Source organism: Etheostoma spectabile, chromosome 23 (assembly GCF_008692095.1).
Source record: "Etheostoma spectabile isolate EspeVRDwgs_2016 chromosome 23, UIUC_Espe_1.0, whole genome shotgun sequence".
NCBI classification, from domain to species: Eukaryota; Metazoa; Chordata; class Actinopteri; order Perciformes; family Percidae; genus Etheostoma; species Etheostoma spectabile.
This window is the reverse complement of record NC_045755.1, coordinates 9266820-9284233: the sequence shown is the minus strand read 5'-3', so window position 1 is coordinate 9284233 and position 17414 is coordinate 9266820. Positions and strand designations below refer to the sequence as shown.

At 36.7% G+C, this 17414-nt stretch overlaps 2 protein-coding genes across 17 annotated transcripts in view; both read right to left on the bottom strand.

Moving 5' to 3' along the window:
* Nucleotides 1–17414, bottom strand: part of nrcama (neuronal cell adhesion molecule a) — a 1100153-nt gene that overhangs the window by 191564 nt on the left and 891175 nt on the right. The gene's annotated exons all lie outside the window — the stretch shown is intronic.
* On the bottom strand, nt 6340–17332 carry LOC116673014 (transmembrane protein 19). 2 transcript variants are annotated; one of them, XM_032505102.1, is made up of 8 exons: nt 17252–17332; nt 15000–15147; nt 13313–13426; nt 10442–10579; nt 10273–10349; nt 9941–10118; nt 8718–8927; nt 6340–7014 (listed from the first exon to the last, which is right to left on the bottom strand). In XM_032505102.1, the coding sequence occupies exons 2-8, from the start codon at nt 15127–15129 to the stop codon at nt 6854–6856; spliced, it is 1008 nt and encodes a 335-aa protein (XP_032360993.1). In that variant the 5' UTR covers nt 15130–15147; nt 17252–17332; the 3' UTR covers nt 6340–6853. The 2 variants fall into 2 exon arrangements, with proteins under 2 accessions (XP_032360993.1, XP_032360992.1); XM_032505101.1 differs by lacking the exon at nt 17252–17332 and adding an exon at nt 16006–16229.

Genomic DNA, 17414 nt, shown 5'->3' with positions numbered 1-17414 from the left:
TATAACATGTTGAAAAAAGGTCATTATGTAGTATGTCGTAGTATAAAAAGTCATAAAAAAGTCATGGTATAGCATGTCAAAAAAGTCATTGTATGTAAAGTCTGAAAAAGTCATTGTATGTCTAAAAAAGTCATAGTAATAGCATAGTATTAAAAAGTTCTGGTATACGCAATTTCGAAAAAAGTCAATTGTATGTCGAAAAAAGTCATAGTATAGCATGTTGAAAAAGTCATGGTATAGCATGTCGAAAAAAGTCATGAAAAAAGTCATTGTATGTCGAAAAAAGTCATAGTATAGCATGTTGAAAAAGTCATGAAAAAAGTCATAGTATAGCATGTTGAAAAAGTCATTGTATAGCATGTTGAAAAAGTCATGGTATAACATGTTGAAAAAAGTCATAGTGTAGTATGTCAAAAAAGTCATTGTATGTCGAAAAAGTCATAGTATAGCATGTCAAAAAAGTCATAGTATAGCATGTTGAAAAAGTCATTGTATAGCATGTTGAAAAAGTCATGGTATAACATGTTGAAAAAAGTCATAGTGTAGTATGTCAAAAAAGTCATTGTATGTCGAAAAAGTCATAGTATAGCATGTCGAAAAAGTCATGAAAAAAGTCATAGTATAGCATGTTGAAAAAGTCATTGTATAGCATGTTGAAAAAGTCATGGTATAACATGTTGAAAAAAGTCAGTGTAGACTGTTGGAAAAAAGTCATAGTGTAGTATGTCAAAAAAGTCATGGTATAGCATGTTGAAAAAGTCATGGTATAGCATGTCAAAAAGTCATTGTCAAAAAGTCATAGTATATGTCGAAAAAAAGTCATAGTATAGCTGTTGAAAAAGTCATGAAAAATCAGTATAGCATGTTGAAAAAGTCATGGTATAGCATGTCGAAAATTCATGTATAGCATGTTGAAAAAAGTCATGGAAAAAATTCATAGTATAGCATGTTGAAAAAGTCATGAAAAAAGTCATAGATAGCATGTTACAAAAAAAGTCGTGTAGTATGTCAAAAAAGTCATGAAAAAAGAATCATAAGTATAGCATGTTAAAAATTCATAGTATAGCATGTTGAAAAAGTCATGGTATAGCATATTGAAAAAAGTCATAGTGTAGTATGTCAAAAAAGTCATTGTATGTCAAAAAAAGTCATAGTATAGCATGTCAAAAAAGTCATGAAAAATGTCATAGTATAGCATGTTGAAAAAGTCATGGTATAGCATGTTGAAAAAGGTCATAGTGTAGTATGTCAAAAAAGTCATTGTATGTCGAAAAAGTCATAGGATATCATTCGAAAAAGTCATGAAAAAAGTCATAGTATAGCATGTTGAAAAGTCATGGTAATAGCGTGAAAAAATCATAGTGTAGTATGTCAAGTCATTGTTGTCGAAAAGTCTAGTATAGCTGTCAAAAAAGTCATAGTAATAGCATGTTGAAAGTCATGAAAAAAGTCATAGTTAGCATGTTGAAACAGTCATGAAAAAAGTCATAGTATAGCATGTTGAAAAAGTCATGAAAAAATCAGTATAGCATGTTGAAAAAAGTCATAGTATTACAGTATTGCATGTCGAAAAACGTCATAGTATAGCATGTTGAAAAAAGTCATAGTATAGCATGTGAAAAAGTCATGAAAAAGTCATAGTATAGCATGTTGACAAAAGTCATGTGTAGTAAGTCGAAAAGTCATTAGTATTTTGAAAAAAGTCTAGTATTGTATGTCGAAAAAGTCATAAAGTCATAGTAAGCATGTTGAAACAGTCATGAAAAAAGTCATAGTATAGCATGTTGAAAAAGTCATGGTTAGCATGTTGAAAAAGTCATAGTGTAGTATTCAAAAAAGTCATTGTATGTCGAAAAAAGTCATAGTATAGCTGTCGAAAAAGTCATAGTATGCATGTTGAAAAGTCATGAAAAAAGTCATAGTATAGCATGTTGAAAAAGTCATGAAAAAAATCATAGTATAGCATGTTGAAAAAAAGTCATAGTATTACAGTATTGCATGTCGAAAAACGTCATAGTATAGCATGTTGAAAAAAGTCATAGTATAGCATGTTGAAAAAGTCATGAAAAAAGTCATAGTATAGCATGTTGAAAAAAAGTCATGTGTAGTAAGTCGAAAAAGTCATAGTATTTTGAAAAAAGTCATAGTATTGTATGTCGAAAAAGTCATAAAGTCATAGTATAGCATGTTGAAAAAGTCATGAAAAAAGTCATAATATAGCATGTCGAAAAAGTCATAGTATAGCATGTCGAAAAAGTCACAGTATTGCATGTCGAAAAAAATAGTATAGCATGTCGAAAAAAGTCATAGTATAGCATGTTGAAAAAAATAGTATAGCATGTCGAAAAAAGTCATAGTATAGTATGTCAAAAAAGTCATAGTATAGCATGTTGAAAAAGTCATGAAAAAAGTCATAGTATAGCATGTTGAAAAAAAGTCATAGTGTAGTATGTCAAAAAAGTCATAGTATAGCATGTTGAAAAAAGTCATAGTATAGCATGTTGAAAAAAGTCATAGTGTAGTATGTCAAAAAAGTAATTGTATGTCGAAAAAAGTCATAGTATAGCATGTTGAAAAAAGTCATAGTATAGCATGTTGAAAAAGTCATGAAAAAAGTCATGAAAAAAGTCATAGTATAGCATGTCGAAAAAGTCACAGTATTGCATGTCGAAAAAAATAGTATAGCATGTCGAAAAAAGTCATAGTATAGCATGTTGAAAAAAATAGTATAGCATGTCATCTTATAAAAAGTCATGGTATAGTATGTCGAAAAAGTCATAAAAAAGTCATAGTACAGCATGTCGAAAAAAGTCATAGTATAGTATGTCGAAAAAGTCATAAAAAAGTCATAGTATAGCATGTTGAAAAAAAGTCAGTGTAGTATGTCAAAAAAGTCATGAAAAAAGTCATAGTATAGCATGTTGAAAAAGTCATAGTATAGCATGTTGAAAAAAGTCATAGTGTAGTATGTCAAAAAAGTCATTGTATGTCGAAAAAAGTCATAGTATAGCATGTTGAAAAAAGTCATAGTATAGCATGTTGAAAAAAGTCATAGTATAGCATGTCGAAAAAAGTCATAGTATAGTATGTCGAAAAAGTCATAAAAAAGTCATAGTATAGCATGTCGAAAAAGTCATAAAAAAGTCATAGTATAGCATGTTGAAAAAGTCATGAAAAAAGTCATAGTATAGCATGTTGAAAAAAATAGTATAGCATGTCGAAAAAAGTCATAGTATAGTATGTCGAAAAAAGTCATAGTATAGCATGTTGAAAAAGTCATAGTATCATGTTGAAAGTCATGAAAAAGTCATAGTATAGCATGTTGAAAAAAGTCATAGTATAGCATGTTGAAAGAGTCATGAAAAAATTCATAGTATAGCGATGTCGAAAAGTCACAGTATGCTGTCAAAAAATAGTATAGCATGTCGAAAAAGTTATGTATAGCATGTCAAAAGTCTAAAAGTCATAGTATAGCATGTGTGAAAAGTCATAAAAAATCTTATAGCATGTTGAAAAAGTCTAAAAAAAGTCATAATATATGCATGTTGTTACGACCTTTACGTTACTGTCTAGGGGAAGCTAGGACGTAACACAAACTAACAGCTCAAACTAACGGAAGAGAGACTAACAAGTCAAAGTACATAACAAGTATTTTAATACGTAATTATAACACACACACACGCACGCACACCACACGCACACGCACCACACACACCCTTTAAAACCACAGGTCTCCAAGGCCCAAACACAACAAAATCCGCAATAACACTTTTAACATGTCATCACTGGGTGTTAGATGAGACTTTGGACACCACACTACGCAACCTGGACATTTGGTTATTTACATTTTAGCATATTATTAAGCATTTGCACATTTTTGTTCCCCCATCCTGTACATATTCAATATTGTTATTTTGACTTTTTCGTATTATTATTTTTATTATATGTATGCATGTATATTTTCCTAGTATTTCATTTATATTTATATTTGTCTTTGTGACTGATTTTGCTGCTGTAACACAGGAATTTCCCATTTTTCTTGGGATCAATAAACATCCATCCATCCATCCATCCATCTGGAAACAAAATGCAACTGAACTACAGATTGAGAAAACCAAAATCACAATGCTAAACTCCCTGACTAACCACAAACAGAAGAAAAAGGGGGTCAAAACAAATGCAGAGCAACCCTACCAGCTTCAGATACCAAGTCCTTCGTCTACAAATCATATGCACAAGCAGAGATTCTAACTAACAACAACTGCTCTCAGCACAAACCGAAGTTGGAAAAGGAGGGCGTGTGTCTTTAACTCGGGAGCTTTTATGAGGCCAGCTGATGACCGGATTGGTAACACCTGTGGACACGGATCGGCCCTCAGGGGTGGCAAACCGAAACACGAAAACAACACCAAATGGCTTCTCTTCCAAACAGAGGCCAGAGCAGCGTTAGAGAACGTAACGCCCCTCCCTAGAACAAACACCGCCCGGATGTTGACCCCACACTACTTCCGTCCACTTAAGCAGTAAAGAAAAACAAAACAAGCACGGGTGCCAAACACACGAGGGAAAACCAACAAAAAGTCACACACGGAACAAAGTATCAGCAACCAACGTTGTCAAACTCTTTTCTTGGTCTTATTGTCTAGATTAAACTCTTGGACTGGTAATGCCCAGCAACATCATCCTCTGATTATGGTTGTACATACGATGGAGAAAAACCAGGGACTGCATTGGTGCTGGACTCTCTGAGGAAAAGGGAGGCTGAGGGTCGAATTGAGAATTAGGAAAAGGTTTAATGCAATAGCATGATGAAGTATATAAGACAAAGACAATAAGACACAAACAAACAAACATAACACTGCAGCTGACAGCGGACTGATCCACGCTCCCCACTGACGGAGTCACGTGAAAGCAGTCCAGAAACTCTCAGATCACACATCTTTTGTGCTCTGCACCGGGGCTGTTCCTTTTCCCGGTGCATTCAATTCCATTCTCATGGGTCCGTTGTTGTCATGACCAGCAGGCCGTGCATCTTTGCTGTGCATGAGAACTGACCTGCCTTCAAACACTGCACCTTTGGGGGTGTTTTGGTTACAGAACAGAGGGGTCTGTCGTGTAAATGTGAAACTCTGACATCAACATAGTCAATCAACATTGTATTGTCTCAACCGAGACTAAGACCCCATGGACAGGAGGACAGAAGACCACCTTTGGTTGCATAGCAGGAAGCCACTTTCCAATGATTAAATGCCAGACTTACCTGATCAACAATCTTTACGTCAGAAAGTTGGGGGAAAAATGGGGACAGATGTATGCATAACTTTCTAACCTGGCTCCTTCAGACATTTTACTTTTTAAACTCAACAACTCCCACATACACTCTTCAAAGTGTTGCACAGGCAAGGAGCAAAGCCAAGGCTTCATTTCTCATGTGTGAACAGTTAAGCTGATGGCGCTTGAACTTAACTGAGAAGTAGGAGACAGAATGGCTATGTCGGTGGGCCCATCTTGAAGCACACGCTCCGGCTCCAGTAGCGCTTCTCCACTCGATCTTGAATGGCTAGTGAGTCCGGGGCGGCAGTACCGGAGCACGACGAGAGAAAGACTTGGCACAGTCAAAGGCCTGATGGCATTCACTGGTCCACACAAAAGGCTGTTTGGGCCTACACAAGTGAGTGGAGGGGCTACCACCACAGAAATGTTTTTCGGCAGAAAACACCGTATACCCAGCATACCATGACTTTTTCAACATGCTATACAATGACTTTTTCAACATGCTATACTATGACATTTTTCATGACTTTTTTTGACATACAATGACTTTTTTGACATACTACACTATGACTTTTTTCCAACAGTCTACACTATGACTTTTTTCAACATGTTATACCATGACTTTTTCAACATGCTATACATTGACTTTTTCAACATGCTATACTATGACTTTTTTCATGACTTTTTCAACATGCTATACTATGACTTTTTTCGACATACAATGACTTTTTTCATGACTTTTTCAACATGCTATACTATGACTTTTTCCGACAATGACTTTTTTGACATGCTATACCATGACTTTTTTCATGACTTTTTTCACATACTACACTATGACTTTTTCGACATGCTACACTATGACTTTTTGGACATACTATACTATGACTTTTTTAGCCTATAAGGAATTTCTTTGACATGCTATGCTATGACTTTTTTGATATATCTATCATATCTTTTTTCGATTAATATTTTGTCATTACTTCGACATGCTATATATTACGTTTTTTATACTATGACTATTTTGCTATGAAATTTTTTTTGACATATACAGTAATATGACTGACAACACACAAACAAAAAGCCCCTTTTATTTGAAAGTATGAACAGCCAAAAGCAGGAAATACATTTTGAATCATTGATATGTGAATTCATACTGTGAAGAAACACACTGCATACATTATCGTTGTAACGATAACACAAATCAGTCTTAAATACTGAAACATCACATTAAACGGGAACAAATTAGCTTCAAATTTGAAATACAGAACAAAACACGGCCCATTCCATTATTATTCCATATCTCCGTGAAGGCCATTAAACGTTCTCCTAAAACCTGTGTAAATATCCTCAGTCCATTAATTACTGGTAAGAGATTTAAATGTTTTCATCTGTCTACTATTTATTTCCTGTTCTTTTTTCTTCAAAAGAGAGATATCATAACCAGAGTGGGCAGAGAGCGTGTTGTATTAACTTTTAGTGTGACGCTTCTGTGATCAACAACAACCAATATACAGTCTTACTCAAATCTCTTAAATAATCATATTCGTCGTCTGGCTCCAGTGAATGGACAGTTGTCAGTCTATCGGGGCCACATCCCCCATGCCAGCCCTGGCAGGACGAGTGCGATGATGACGGAGGAGAACAGGTTGACTGCGTTGTTGTCTAAGATTGGTTTCCCACAGATCCGCCGGGTCGTGGCAGACTCATAACTTACCACCTTATTGATGCTCGCGTCAAAGCCTAAAGGGAAGGAGAAATAACGGATTATTACCTCAGAGATTCATCATTGTATGTTGAAAAAGTCATAGCATAACATGTCAAAAAAAGTCAGAGTATGTTAAACTTCACGAAAAAAGTCATGGTATGTCGTAAAGTCATAGTATAGCATGTCGAAGAATTCATGAAAAAGTCATAGTATGGTATGTTAAAAAAGGTCATAGAATGTCGAAATAGACACAGTATAGTATGTTGAAAAAAGTAATAGCATAGCATGTCTAAAGTATTTTATGGGGAAAAAAGTCATAGTATAGCATGTTGAAAGTCATAGTTTAGCATATCGAAAAAGTACTGAAAAAAGGTCATGGGTAACCATGCCAAAAAAGTCATAGTATAGTATGTCGTAAAAGTAATAGCATAGCATGTCTAAAAATTATTTTATGTGGAAAAAAGTCATAGTATAGCACGCTGAAGAAGTCATGAAAAAGTCATAGTATGGTATGTTTAAAAATGGTCATAGTATAATATGTCAAAGTCCGACTTTTTTCGACATGCTCTGACTTTTTTCATGACTTTTTTCGAAGGCTATAGTATATGTCGAAAAAAGTCATAGTAGACTTTTTCAACATACTATACTGTGACCTTTTTTTCATGAAAAAAGTCATAGTATAGTATGTCGAAATAGTCACAGTATAGTATGTCCTAAAAAGTAATAATAGGATAGCATGTCAAAACAAGTCATAGGATAGCATGTCGAAATAGTCATAGTATGTGAAAAAAGTCATAGTATAGTATGTGAAAAAAGTCATAGTATAGTATGTTGAAATAGTCATAGTATAGTATGTGGAAAAAAGTATTTTATGTGGGGGAAAAGTCAAAGTATAGCACGCTGAAAAAGTCATGAAAAGTCATAGTGAATATATATCTAAAAAAAAAGGCAAAAATATAGCATATTGAAAAAGTATTGAAAAAAAGTCATGGTACATTATGTTGAAAAAAGTCATAATGTAGTATGTCGTAAAAAGTAACAATACCATAGCATGTCTAAAAGGTCATAGTATAGCAAAAGTTGTAGTATATTTTGTAAAAAAGCAGACATACATTTAAATGCCCTCTGTGAATACACGGTACTACATGGCCATGCTGCCACTTGCTGATAGGGGGCAGTAAATTACAAGTTGACTTACTTTAAAGCCGTATACTCATTCAAATGTTTGCCTTTAACAGAGAGAGATTAATAATCTAATATACCATCATTACTGAGATTAAAATACATTCTCGGTTAGATTTGCACTGAATAACTCATTCAATGAACAGAACAATATTAGCTCACACATTAAACACTGGAAAAAAATCATAGAATAGTATGTTGGAAAAAGTTCACAACATAAAAGTCACAGTAGAGCATGTTGAAGTCGGTATACTATGTCGAAAAGTCATAAAAACGTCATAGTGTAGTCATGTCATATGTCAACTATTAAAGTAAAAGGAAAAAAATGTACAGCATAGTTTATTGAAAAAAGTCATAGTATACTAACATAAAAAGTTAAAGTATACCAACACAAAAAGTCACAGTATAGTATGTGGAAAAAGTACAAAAAAGTGATATTATAGTATGTCAAAAAAGTCATAGAATAGCCCATTGGAAAAAAAATAAAAATAAAATAAAAACGTTGAACAAAACTAATATTTAGGGTTTGGGGAAAAAAAAAAACCAATCATCCTACCTGAGTATTGCATGTGAGCTCCCAGAAAAGAGTCAAGCATCGATCCCAACAGGCCCGCCACACCGCCATACACTACGATTGGCCACTGGGGGTCCGCCAGGTTCAGATCGCCAACCAATAGAAGCTGTGTTACATAGTAAGCCCCGCCCACCACAAGACCACCCAGCAAGCTGGCGACCAATCCGACGGGAGTGACTCCTCCATTCGTTCCTGGAGGGTAAAAGAGCAGAAAAATGAGATTTAACCCTCACGTTGTCTTCATGTTGTCTTCATGTTGTCTTCATGTTGTCCTCATGTTGTCTTCATGTTGTCTTCATGTTGTCCTCGGGTCAAATTGACCCATTTTCCTACATCAATGTTCTTTTTAATTCCCCAAAATAACATGATTGATTCCACCCAACGCTCTTTGGCATGTACAAATCTCTATTTTAATTAATTTTGGCGCGTTTGATTCAAGTTTACGGCATTTGTAAAAAAAAAAAAAAAAAAATTTAAAAATTTAAGGGATTTCAAAATAGTATTGAGTAAAAGTTGACATATTCCAGTGTGTTATTATCCATCAACATCCATTCCTTTAATTTTAGTCTCAATAATTCCTAATTTCTAACTCCAACATCAGGTATAATTTCCTATAAATGAGGTTTATTGACCATAAATTCCAAAAATAACTGTAAAACCAAAGTTAATATTCCATAGTGTTACGTAGTGTTAAACGTCAAAAAAGGGAGAAACATTGAAAAAAAGGACAAAAACGTAAGAAAAAGTTAAAAACACCGCTGGAAAGAGTCAACAAAAGTGTTGATTTTCAATTTTGACGGGACGACGACACGAGGGTTAAGTAGAAGAAAGCAGATCTGAATAAACAAATGCACCAAATTTTACACATCTACATTTATGTGACATTTCAGCATTTTTAAGAAATAAGAATTTACATAACTTAGACGAACTGACACAGATTAACTGTGTGTATTGTTGAACATTTGCCTTCATCCTCCCCATTAACACATGGAGCCTTTTACACAGCATGTCAGATCTAAAGACAGCTTCTGCTTATGTTTATGTTTAGTAGCTTTGCCAGACCCTCCTCCGCAGCGCGGTGGAGGGGGGTCTGGCCATGCGAGACTACGGTGCATGACGTCGGAGCAAGGGGGGACCAAGTCGGACACAAATCTAACCGGCATGCGTCGGGCGGCCATGACAAGCCAATCCTCTTTGCTTCTCACCTGCCGGGACTTCCTTCCAGGTGGTGATGAGTCTAGGCTGTGATTGGCTGAGGACAGGCCCCACCTCCGACGCCCAGGTGTCCCCGGTGCTGCACGCGAGCGCGCCCAGTAGAGAGAGGCACATCCAGGAGGCCGAGTACTGTTTGCTGAAATCAATGGGGATCTCACCTGGACCCACCTAAAACACCACCGCCATTTTAAAGACTTAGCATTATATACTAGGGCGAAATAACCATTTCCATAGAAACCATTTTTATTATCAGTGTTTTGTTTTTTTTGTGACAGAAATTGTCTACATACGGAATAAGAACAATGTACTCAAATGTGTTTACCTCTATCATGTAGAGCAGTGCCAGCTCTGTGGGAACGCCTCCATTACAGAAGACCTGGATCCAGTTCCTCTGGCCCCCTAACACAAACGTTAATGTTATATTAACACATTTTCATTTTGGAAAAGAAATAAAACGACTAAAAAAAGGGGCACACTTCGGCGTCTCTCACCTTCTTTGTACTCTGCGTCTATCTTCCTCTTCTGTGCTCCTCCCCAGCGGGTCAGTTTGGAGGAGGTGATGAAGAAGGCCAGCAGCGAGGAGAAGAAGCTGTAGTTGGCCATCGTCAACACGAACCCCACCAGGAGAGCTGAGGAAACACTCCTCACATTAGAGAAAAGGTCGGATTTCTCCAAATGGATGAATAACCCAAATGATAAGACTGGCATCCGACGTACGGACTCAAACTAACATGGCGTTAGTCTGTCTCTCTGACTTCAACCAAAACAAAGAACTACATTTCCTTAAACTGTCCCCCCCCCCCGCCCCCCGCCCCCGACTCTACAACACCTGCACCACCTGATAATGTTGGAGTTCCTCTTCATCTCCTCCACACACTCTCTGTATATCTTTATTATCTGTATTTATATTTTTCCATTACAAGTATTTACTTTTTCAATATTATTTATGGTCACAGGTGAATATAACTTATATTATGGTTGCCTACTTTTGCTTCATTACTTTAATTACATATTCAATTTAATTTTAAGGTCACTTACTTACACTGCAATATTGTTTTTTTTGTACTATGGCAACCGCACTTTCCTTTACAAAACCTTTATGTGACGCCACTTTACTTCCAGTCTACCTTCTGCTCATTTTCTACTGTTTGCCTGTTTTTCTTGTGTGTTTACTGGTTTGTTTTACTTTCATTGTAGAAAATGCTGCCATACCAAGGAAGAATCCTCGCTGTGGGATGAATAAAGTCTCATCTAATCTAAAAGAGTCACAGCAAATACAATGACGTTGAGTCCCTTATAAAAGGTTTTTAATAGATATAGAATCTATACTTTTGTGCAGTTTTGGCCACAAAGATGCATTCTGTCTCGAGGATGGATACATACACACATATATACATATAGATAGATATAGATTATTATAGTTTAAGAAAAGTTTTTCAAATTAGCGCCACATCAACTAATTTCGTTACAACATTGACTTAAATATTAATGCCCCAATAACATAACACTCACAGGGGCCATTCTGCATAAAGAGTACTTTTCATTTTGATTTATTAAGTATATATTTTTTACAGTACTTTGTATTTCAGCCTTGTTATATTGGTTTAATATTTGTTATATTTGTTTAATATTTGTTGTAATTTCCGTACTGTTGGGACGCTAACATCGCGGGGCCCGTCTAGTTAAGGAAACGTGTTTAAGAGACTGTAAAAAATGACTGAAAGTTTATTTGACTCATTGTATTTCATGTTTTAATTTTCTTTGTAGTTTTCACGGTGTCTTACGATGGAAATGTGGAAATAAATGTTAAAAGGACATCTGTAAGATGCGTGGCCGTGTTCAATTGGACCGGTGTAATCACACATATTCTCCTTCTGCAGCGTAACAGGGAGCCGCTTCCAAGAACTCATCTGCTGACTGAAAAACTGCCTGAGGGCAATCGATACTGCGAAGGAAATATAATCAGAAAACGCAACAGATACGCTCGGATTTTAACTTCTGCAGCTTCCTGCAGCAGCTCCGAGCGGGAGCTCGTCTCACGACTGGAATGAGACTCGAAGCCTTTATGGTTGATCTAAAGTTGTTGCCCAATAAAACACTACCATTTATACCTGTTTTATTTTTTCATTTTAGGGTTTTACAATGACTGTTTTAATAATTCATCATATTATTTTTTTCCGTTATCATCTATCATCCATCTTACTTTTCATTGTTTCTGATGTCATGTTTATTCTCTGTAATTACTGTTAATTTATTGATCTGTACGGTGTTACCCGTGTCCTAATATGTCGCTTTGCCAAGTTTTTTTTCTCTTCTCTGAAACAGCGTTAACGAGGTAACTTCACGTTCGACCCGGGGGTTTTCTGTATCACAACGGTGGATCAGTTGTTACCGGGTTAAATCGTCATGGTGACTGATGTTAAACACCTAACCTGGTCGGGAGCAGGTTAAGTTGGAGATTTTTGATCAACCGGTGTAAAAGCACCGCCTACTGCCCAATGAATACTCAGTCTGATAACGGCATCACCGTAGAGAGAGAGAGACAGAGAGAGACAGAGAGAGAGAGAGAGACAGACAGAGAGAGAGAGAGAGAGAGAGACTGAGAGAGAGACTGAGAGACTCATAATAGTTAAAACATTCGCAACAACCCGGTTAACATTCCCCAATGAGTACCTTTATGAAAGATATAGATTTTAAGCAGAGGAAATTACCTATAGGCTATTTGTGTCTTAAGATGATAAAAGTTGTGATTATTTAAATGGAGTCTGGGGGGTTTGGTGATGGGCTTTTCACCCTTAAATTAATAAATATAAAAACATACACAAATGTTGGCTGAGTGAGTTTAGCCCACGGGATTACGTATAGGTCGGCTTCTTGCGCGCCTTTGAATTATGTTGTACTATTTTTTTTTTTGTTGCTCTCAGCTCGCTTCCCACTGCCAGGGCTGCAACCCAAATAACAGGCTAAAGCAACGACAGGTTATGGAGAGCACATGTGTAATTCTGGTCAGCTCTTAGTCCTGACAGATGGAGAAGTGATATTGATAAGCGTTGGGATTTACACATTTACAGCATGTGTTCTTCATATTTATGTAGAATTATAGTTTGCTCTTCTTATGTAAAATATGCGGATCTGGTAGATGTTTCTGATTGGTCACGTTGTGCAAATATTGCCTTCGAACTAGTTGTTAACCACCGTTGTGACCGCGGCACATTTACAGCAATGTTGATTATATATATATATATAAATAAAATAAATGAAACCAAGTCATTCCATTCACTGTTAATATAGAATATACATCAATGCAGCTTTTCAAAAAAGAAAGAAGAAGAAGAAGGTTGGCTTTATGGACCCACACTGACCTCCCAGGGCTCCTGAGTAGTTCAGACTGCCTCTCTTCAGCGCTCTGATTGTCAGCACGAGGGGGACCAAGATGGAGAACAACCATCGCCACGGTGACACAGGCTGCATTGTCCCTGTAAACGGACACAAACACATACTCAGACCATAATCACTGTATCCTCTCTCCCCATGACAGGGCTCCGGAGGTCACTATTACCACGACAACCCACTGGTCAAATGAAGAAAAATATGCTGATTATATTGATAAGGCCAGGGGTCTTCAACGTTTGTTAGGCCAGGGACCCCTTGAGACCGAGTAGGGACCCCCCTTCTGCATAGTATACTATTGAGTTGCATCCTAAACCGGGCCAAATGGATGAAAATGATTATTTATACATCGTGTTTTAACGCTGAACATGCATGTGGAAGGCAAGGTGAATCTTTAAGCTCAACTGTACGGCTACCACAGTGGCTAGATCACCTATAGGAAGCTCTTCTTCAATATGTAAATATATATATTTGTCACAAATAGAACAATTTACTTTGCCATTGATATGTTTGATTCATTTAATATATATTTTTAGAAATTTTAATTGTTGAAAAAATATATATTTTAAGTAATTTGGCAGCCCTCCTGAATTAACTTTGAGGACCCCCTAGGGGTCACGGACCCCCTATTGAAGATCTCTGGATTGGACCATAGCAGAAATTTAACCAGAGACAAGGCCAACCTGGACAGAGTGTGATGTGTAAGAAATGGTTTGGTTTGGTTATGGTTTTCCCATAATTCATGCATCACTCTTACACATCACACCCTGTCCAAGTTGGCCTTGTCTGTGGTTATGTTGTCAAGGATGTTTGTTCAGCGTTTAATTTCAGGGGAAGAGAAACAGACTAGTTAGAGAGAGAGAGAGAGAGAGAGAGAGAGAGAGAGAGAGATAGAAAGAGAGTTATAGAGAGATGATCGATGATATAGAATAGAGTTAGAGAGATAGAAGAGAGTTAGATAATAGTAGTATAGAGAGAGAGAGTCAGTGTAGATCATAGAGAGAAGTTCGAAGATCATAGAGAATATAGCTAGATAGAGAGAGTTAGATAATAGATAGAGAGATAGAGAGAGAGAGAGTTAGAATCGAGAGAGAGAGAGGAGAGAGAGAGCGGAGATATATAGATAGAGATAGTTAGATAGATATATAATAGAGCTAGATAGAAGGAGCGAGATAGCTAGATTAAGAGGTTAGATAGAGAAGAGAGAGAGAGAGAGAGATAGATAGATAGATAGATAGAGAGAGTTAGATAGATAGATAGATAGATAGAGAGAAAGTTAGATAGGTAGAGAGAAAGTTAGATAGAGAGAGAGATAATTTATTGATCCCAAAAAAATGGGAAATTACAGTGTTCCAGCAGCACACGTACATTAGTCACACAACACAGTATATAAATATAAATGAAATACAAGGAAAAAATATACATACATACAATATACATGAAATAATAATAATAGGAATAAAATATAAGAACAAATATTTGAATATGTACAGAATGGGAAAACAAAATGTTAAAATGTATGCTAAATAATCGTGATTTGCTGCTCTTAAAGGACATTTTTCAGCACAACCTGCAACCGGCCATGCCTCCATAGTAATGTTTATCTCACACTAAACCCCAAAGCTTAAAAACGGTAGTATCAATATGCATCGGACTCACCGTAGAAGGAGCTGATGGCGAGGGACAGGACCCAGAAGAAGAGGGAGAGCGCCAAAGTGGTACACAGCAGAATCATGTCAGTCATCATCTTGATGTTCTCTTTCATCAGCAGCTGACTCTCAGAGTTCATGGCGGCAGACGGGCCGAGCTGCAGCACAGCAGACAGACATTGTTGGGTGCGTTTGTTGCAATGAAGAGAAAATCTGGCATTTGCTAAAACTTGGGGTGTAAATCTCATTTGTGTGCAGTACATCCGTCATGGGAAAGTGTGACTGGCCACCTTTGTGCTGAGATTTGGGCCACGACGGACTACGAACCGCTGGACTCAATATGGAGAAAATTAAATATCACGATATTCGATATTGCGACCATATTGTAGGGTCGACAACTGGTGCTTTCACAAACTATTTACACAGTTAGATTTTAGACAAATAATCACCAGTAATGTGGATTTAATGACAGAGGGTAAAGTTCAGTGGGTAAGTTCAACATTATATACATACATACACACATATATATATATATATATACACACACAGTAATGCAGCCTTTAAAACCAAGGAAGACAACACTATCATAGACGATATCTAGTCTCATATATCGATACTGATATAATATCGATATATCGACCAGGCCGTCTTACACTCCTTGTCCACATCTCCCAAATCTCTTATTACGAAGGTTGTCAGTAAAATGTTATCATGAAGTAAAGCACTGCCATCGGCAGAGCTTTGCTCGTGCTTGTAGTACAACTAGAAGTACAATGTCTAAAACACAGGGATCGGGTTTCCTTTGAATATGCCGACAATTAAAAAAACAATTATGCTGAAAGAGCAACTATTGTGCGACGTTAACGAGGAGATCCTGATAGTTTAATTCATCCCTGCCTGGTATGTTTGTAGGTAACATAGATTTATGATAGTTATTTAACAGGTTGTAAGTGAGGTTACTTGTTAATTTGTAAGCCTTTCCTCCAGCATGTCACGTTAACGTGAAGTGAACTCACCGGTTATCTTCGGAGCCATTATGAGCAAATATAACGTCAAAACTACCTTTTACTGTAAAACAAAATTAGCAATATTTAACACTTCCATTCCAGTTGAGGCGACTGTATCTTTCTCAATAAATGTATTTATGTCACAAATATAGTTTTAGTAAGTAGCGCTAAGCACGCCAACAAAACTAGCAGGACCGTGCTACATTGACGGCTGCACCGGAGGGACATTTCAGTTTACTTCCGCAAACAAACCGATGACGCCTCTTAAAGGGACAGTCATCTGAAATGACGTCATGGCCGTGTATTAATTGACAGGCATCGCTCTGTATTTTCTTTTTACAATACAGCGGGTCTAGCTCGGGTTTTTTTTCCCTTTTCCGGCTAATAAAACAAAAAAAAAACAAAAAACAACTGGTAATATAAAGTTATGGCAAACTGAGCATTGATTTTAATTAGTTTAATTTTCTTATCATTTTTGATCCGTAATGCCATTCTCTCTCTCTCCTCCTGCAACGTTTAACATCACATCAGACTTTGTAGCTATGGTTACGTCACTTCAACTCAACTCAACTTTATTCCTATAGCACCTTTTATACAATGATGCAGCTCAAAGTGCTTCAGAGAGCAAGATGAAAGCAGCACAGACAAAAAAAAAAGGTAGAAATAGACAAAATTACAACAACAAAAATAGATACAAGTCAATAGAATAAATAAACATAGAGAAATATATTTGTGTGTGTGAATATGTATAAATATACATATATACATAAATATAAAAATATGTTATAAGGTTTCTTTTTCTTTTAAAAGTGTCCTGAGAGGCGGAGTCCCTCAGATCCTCATGCAGACTGATCTAGACTAACGGGCTCAAAACGTCTCCCAATGTTTTTCTTAACCCCCCCCCCCCCCCCCCCCCCCCCCCCACACACACACACATTTTCAGAGTTTATCTTATTTAGTTTATCTTACCTCTTCTTCTAAGAAGTGTTTGCATTGGTTAAACTTGTCCACCAACTGCACATAAATCCAATTTAAAACCTTTTAATTAGATCCGTTTACACATCGACTGAAACTCCAGCTGTGAAATTCTTGACATGAAGCTTTGGCACACCAGTGGCTTTACCTGCAATGTGTGCCTTGCTCAAAGGTACACAGGGACAAAAGTGGCAACCGAGATGACGAGTGAAGTACTAATAAGGGTCTGGTTTTTAACAGATACAAATCAAATCAGATAGCTAACCATGAACACACTCACCGAGCAGGGAGAAGAGGACGAGGAGACGAGGAAATATCAGTTGTGCTCATTTCCAAGCTGTTGACACATTTTAAGGGAAGAAGGGATCCACCCCTAACCCTGGAAAGAGAGAGAGAGAGAGAGAGAGAGAGAGAGACAGAGAGAGGGAGAGAGAGAGAGAGAG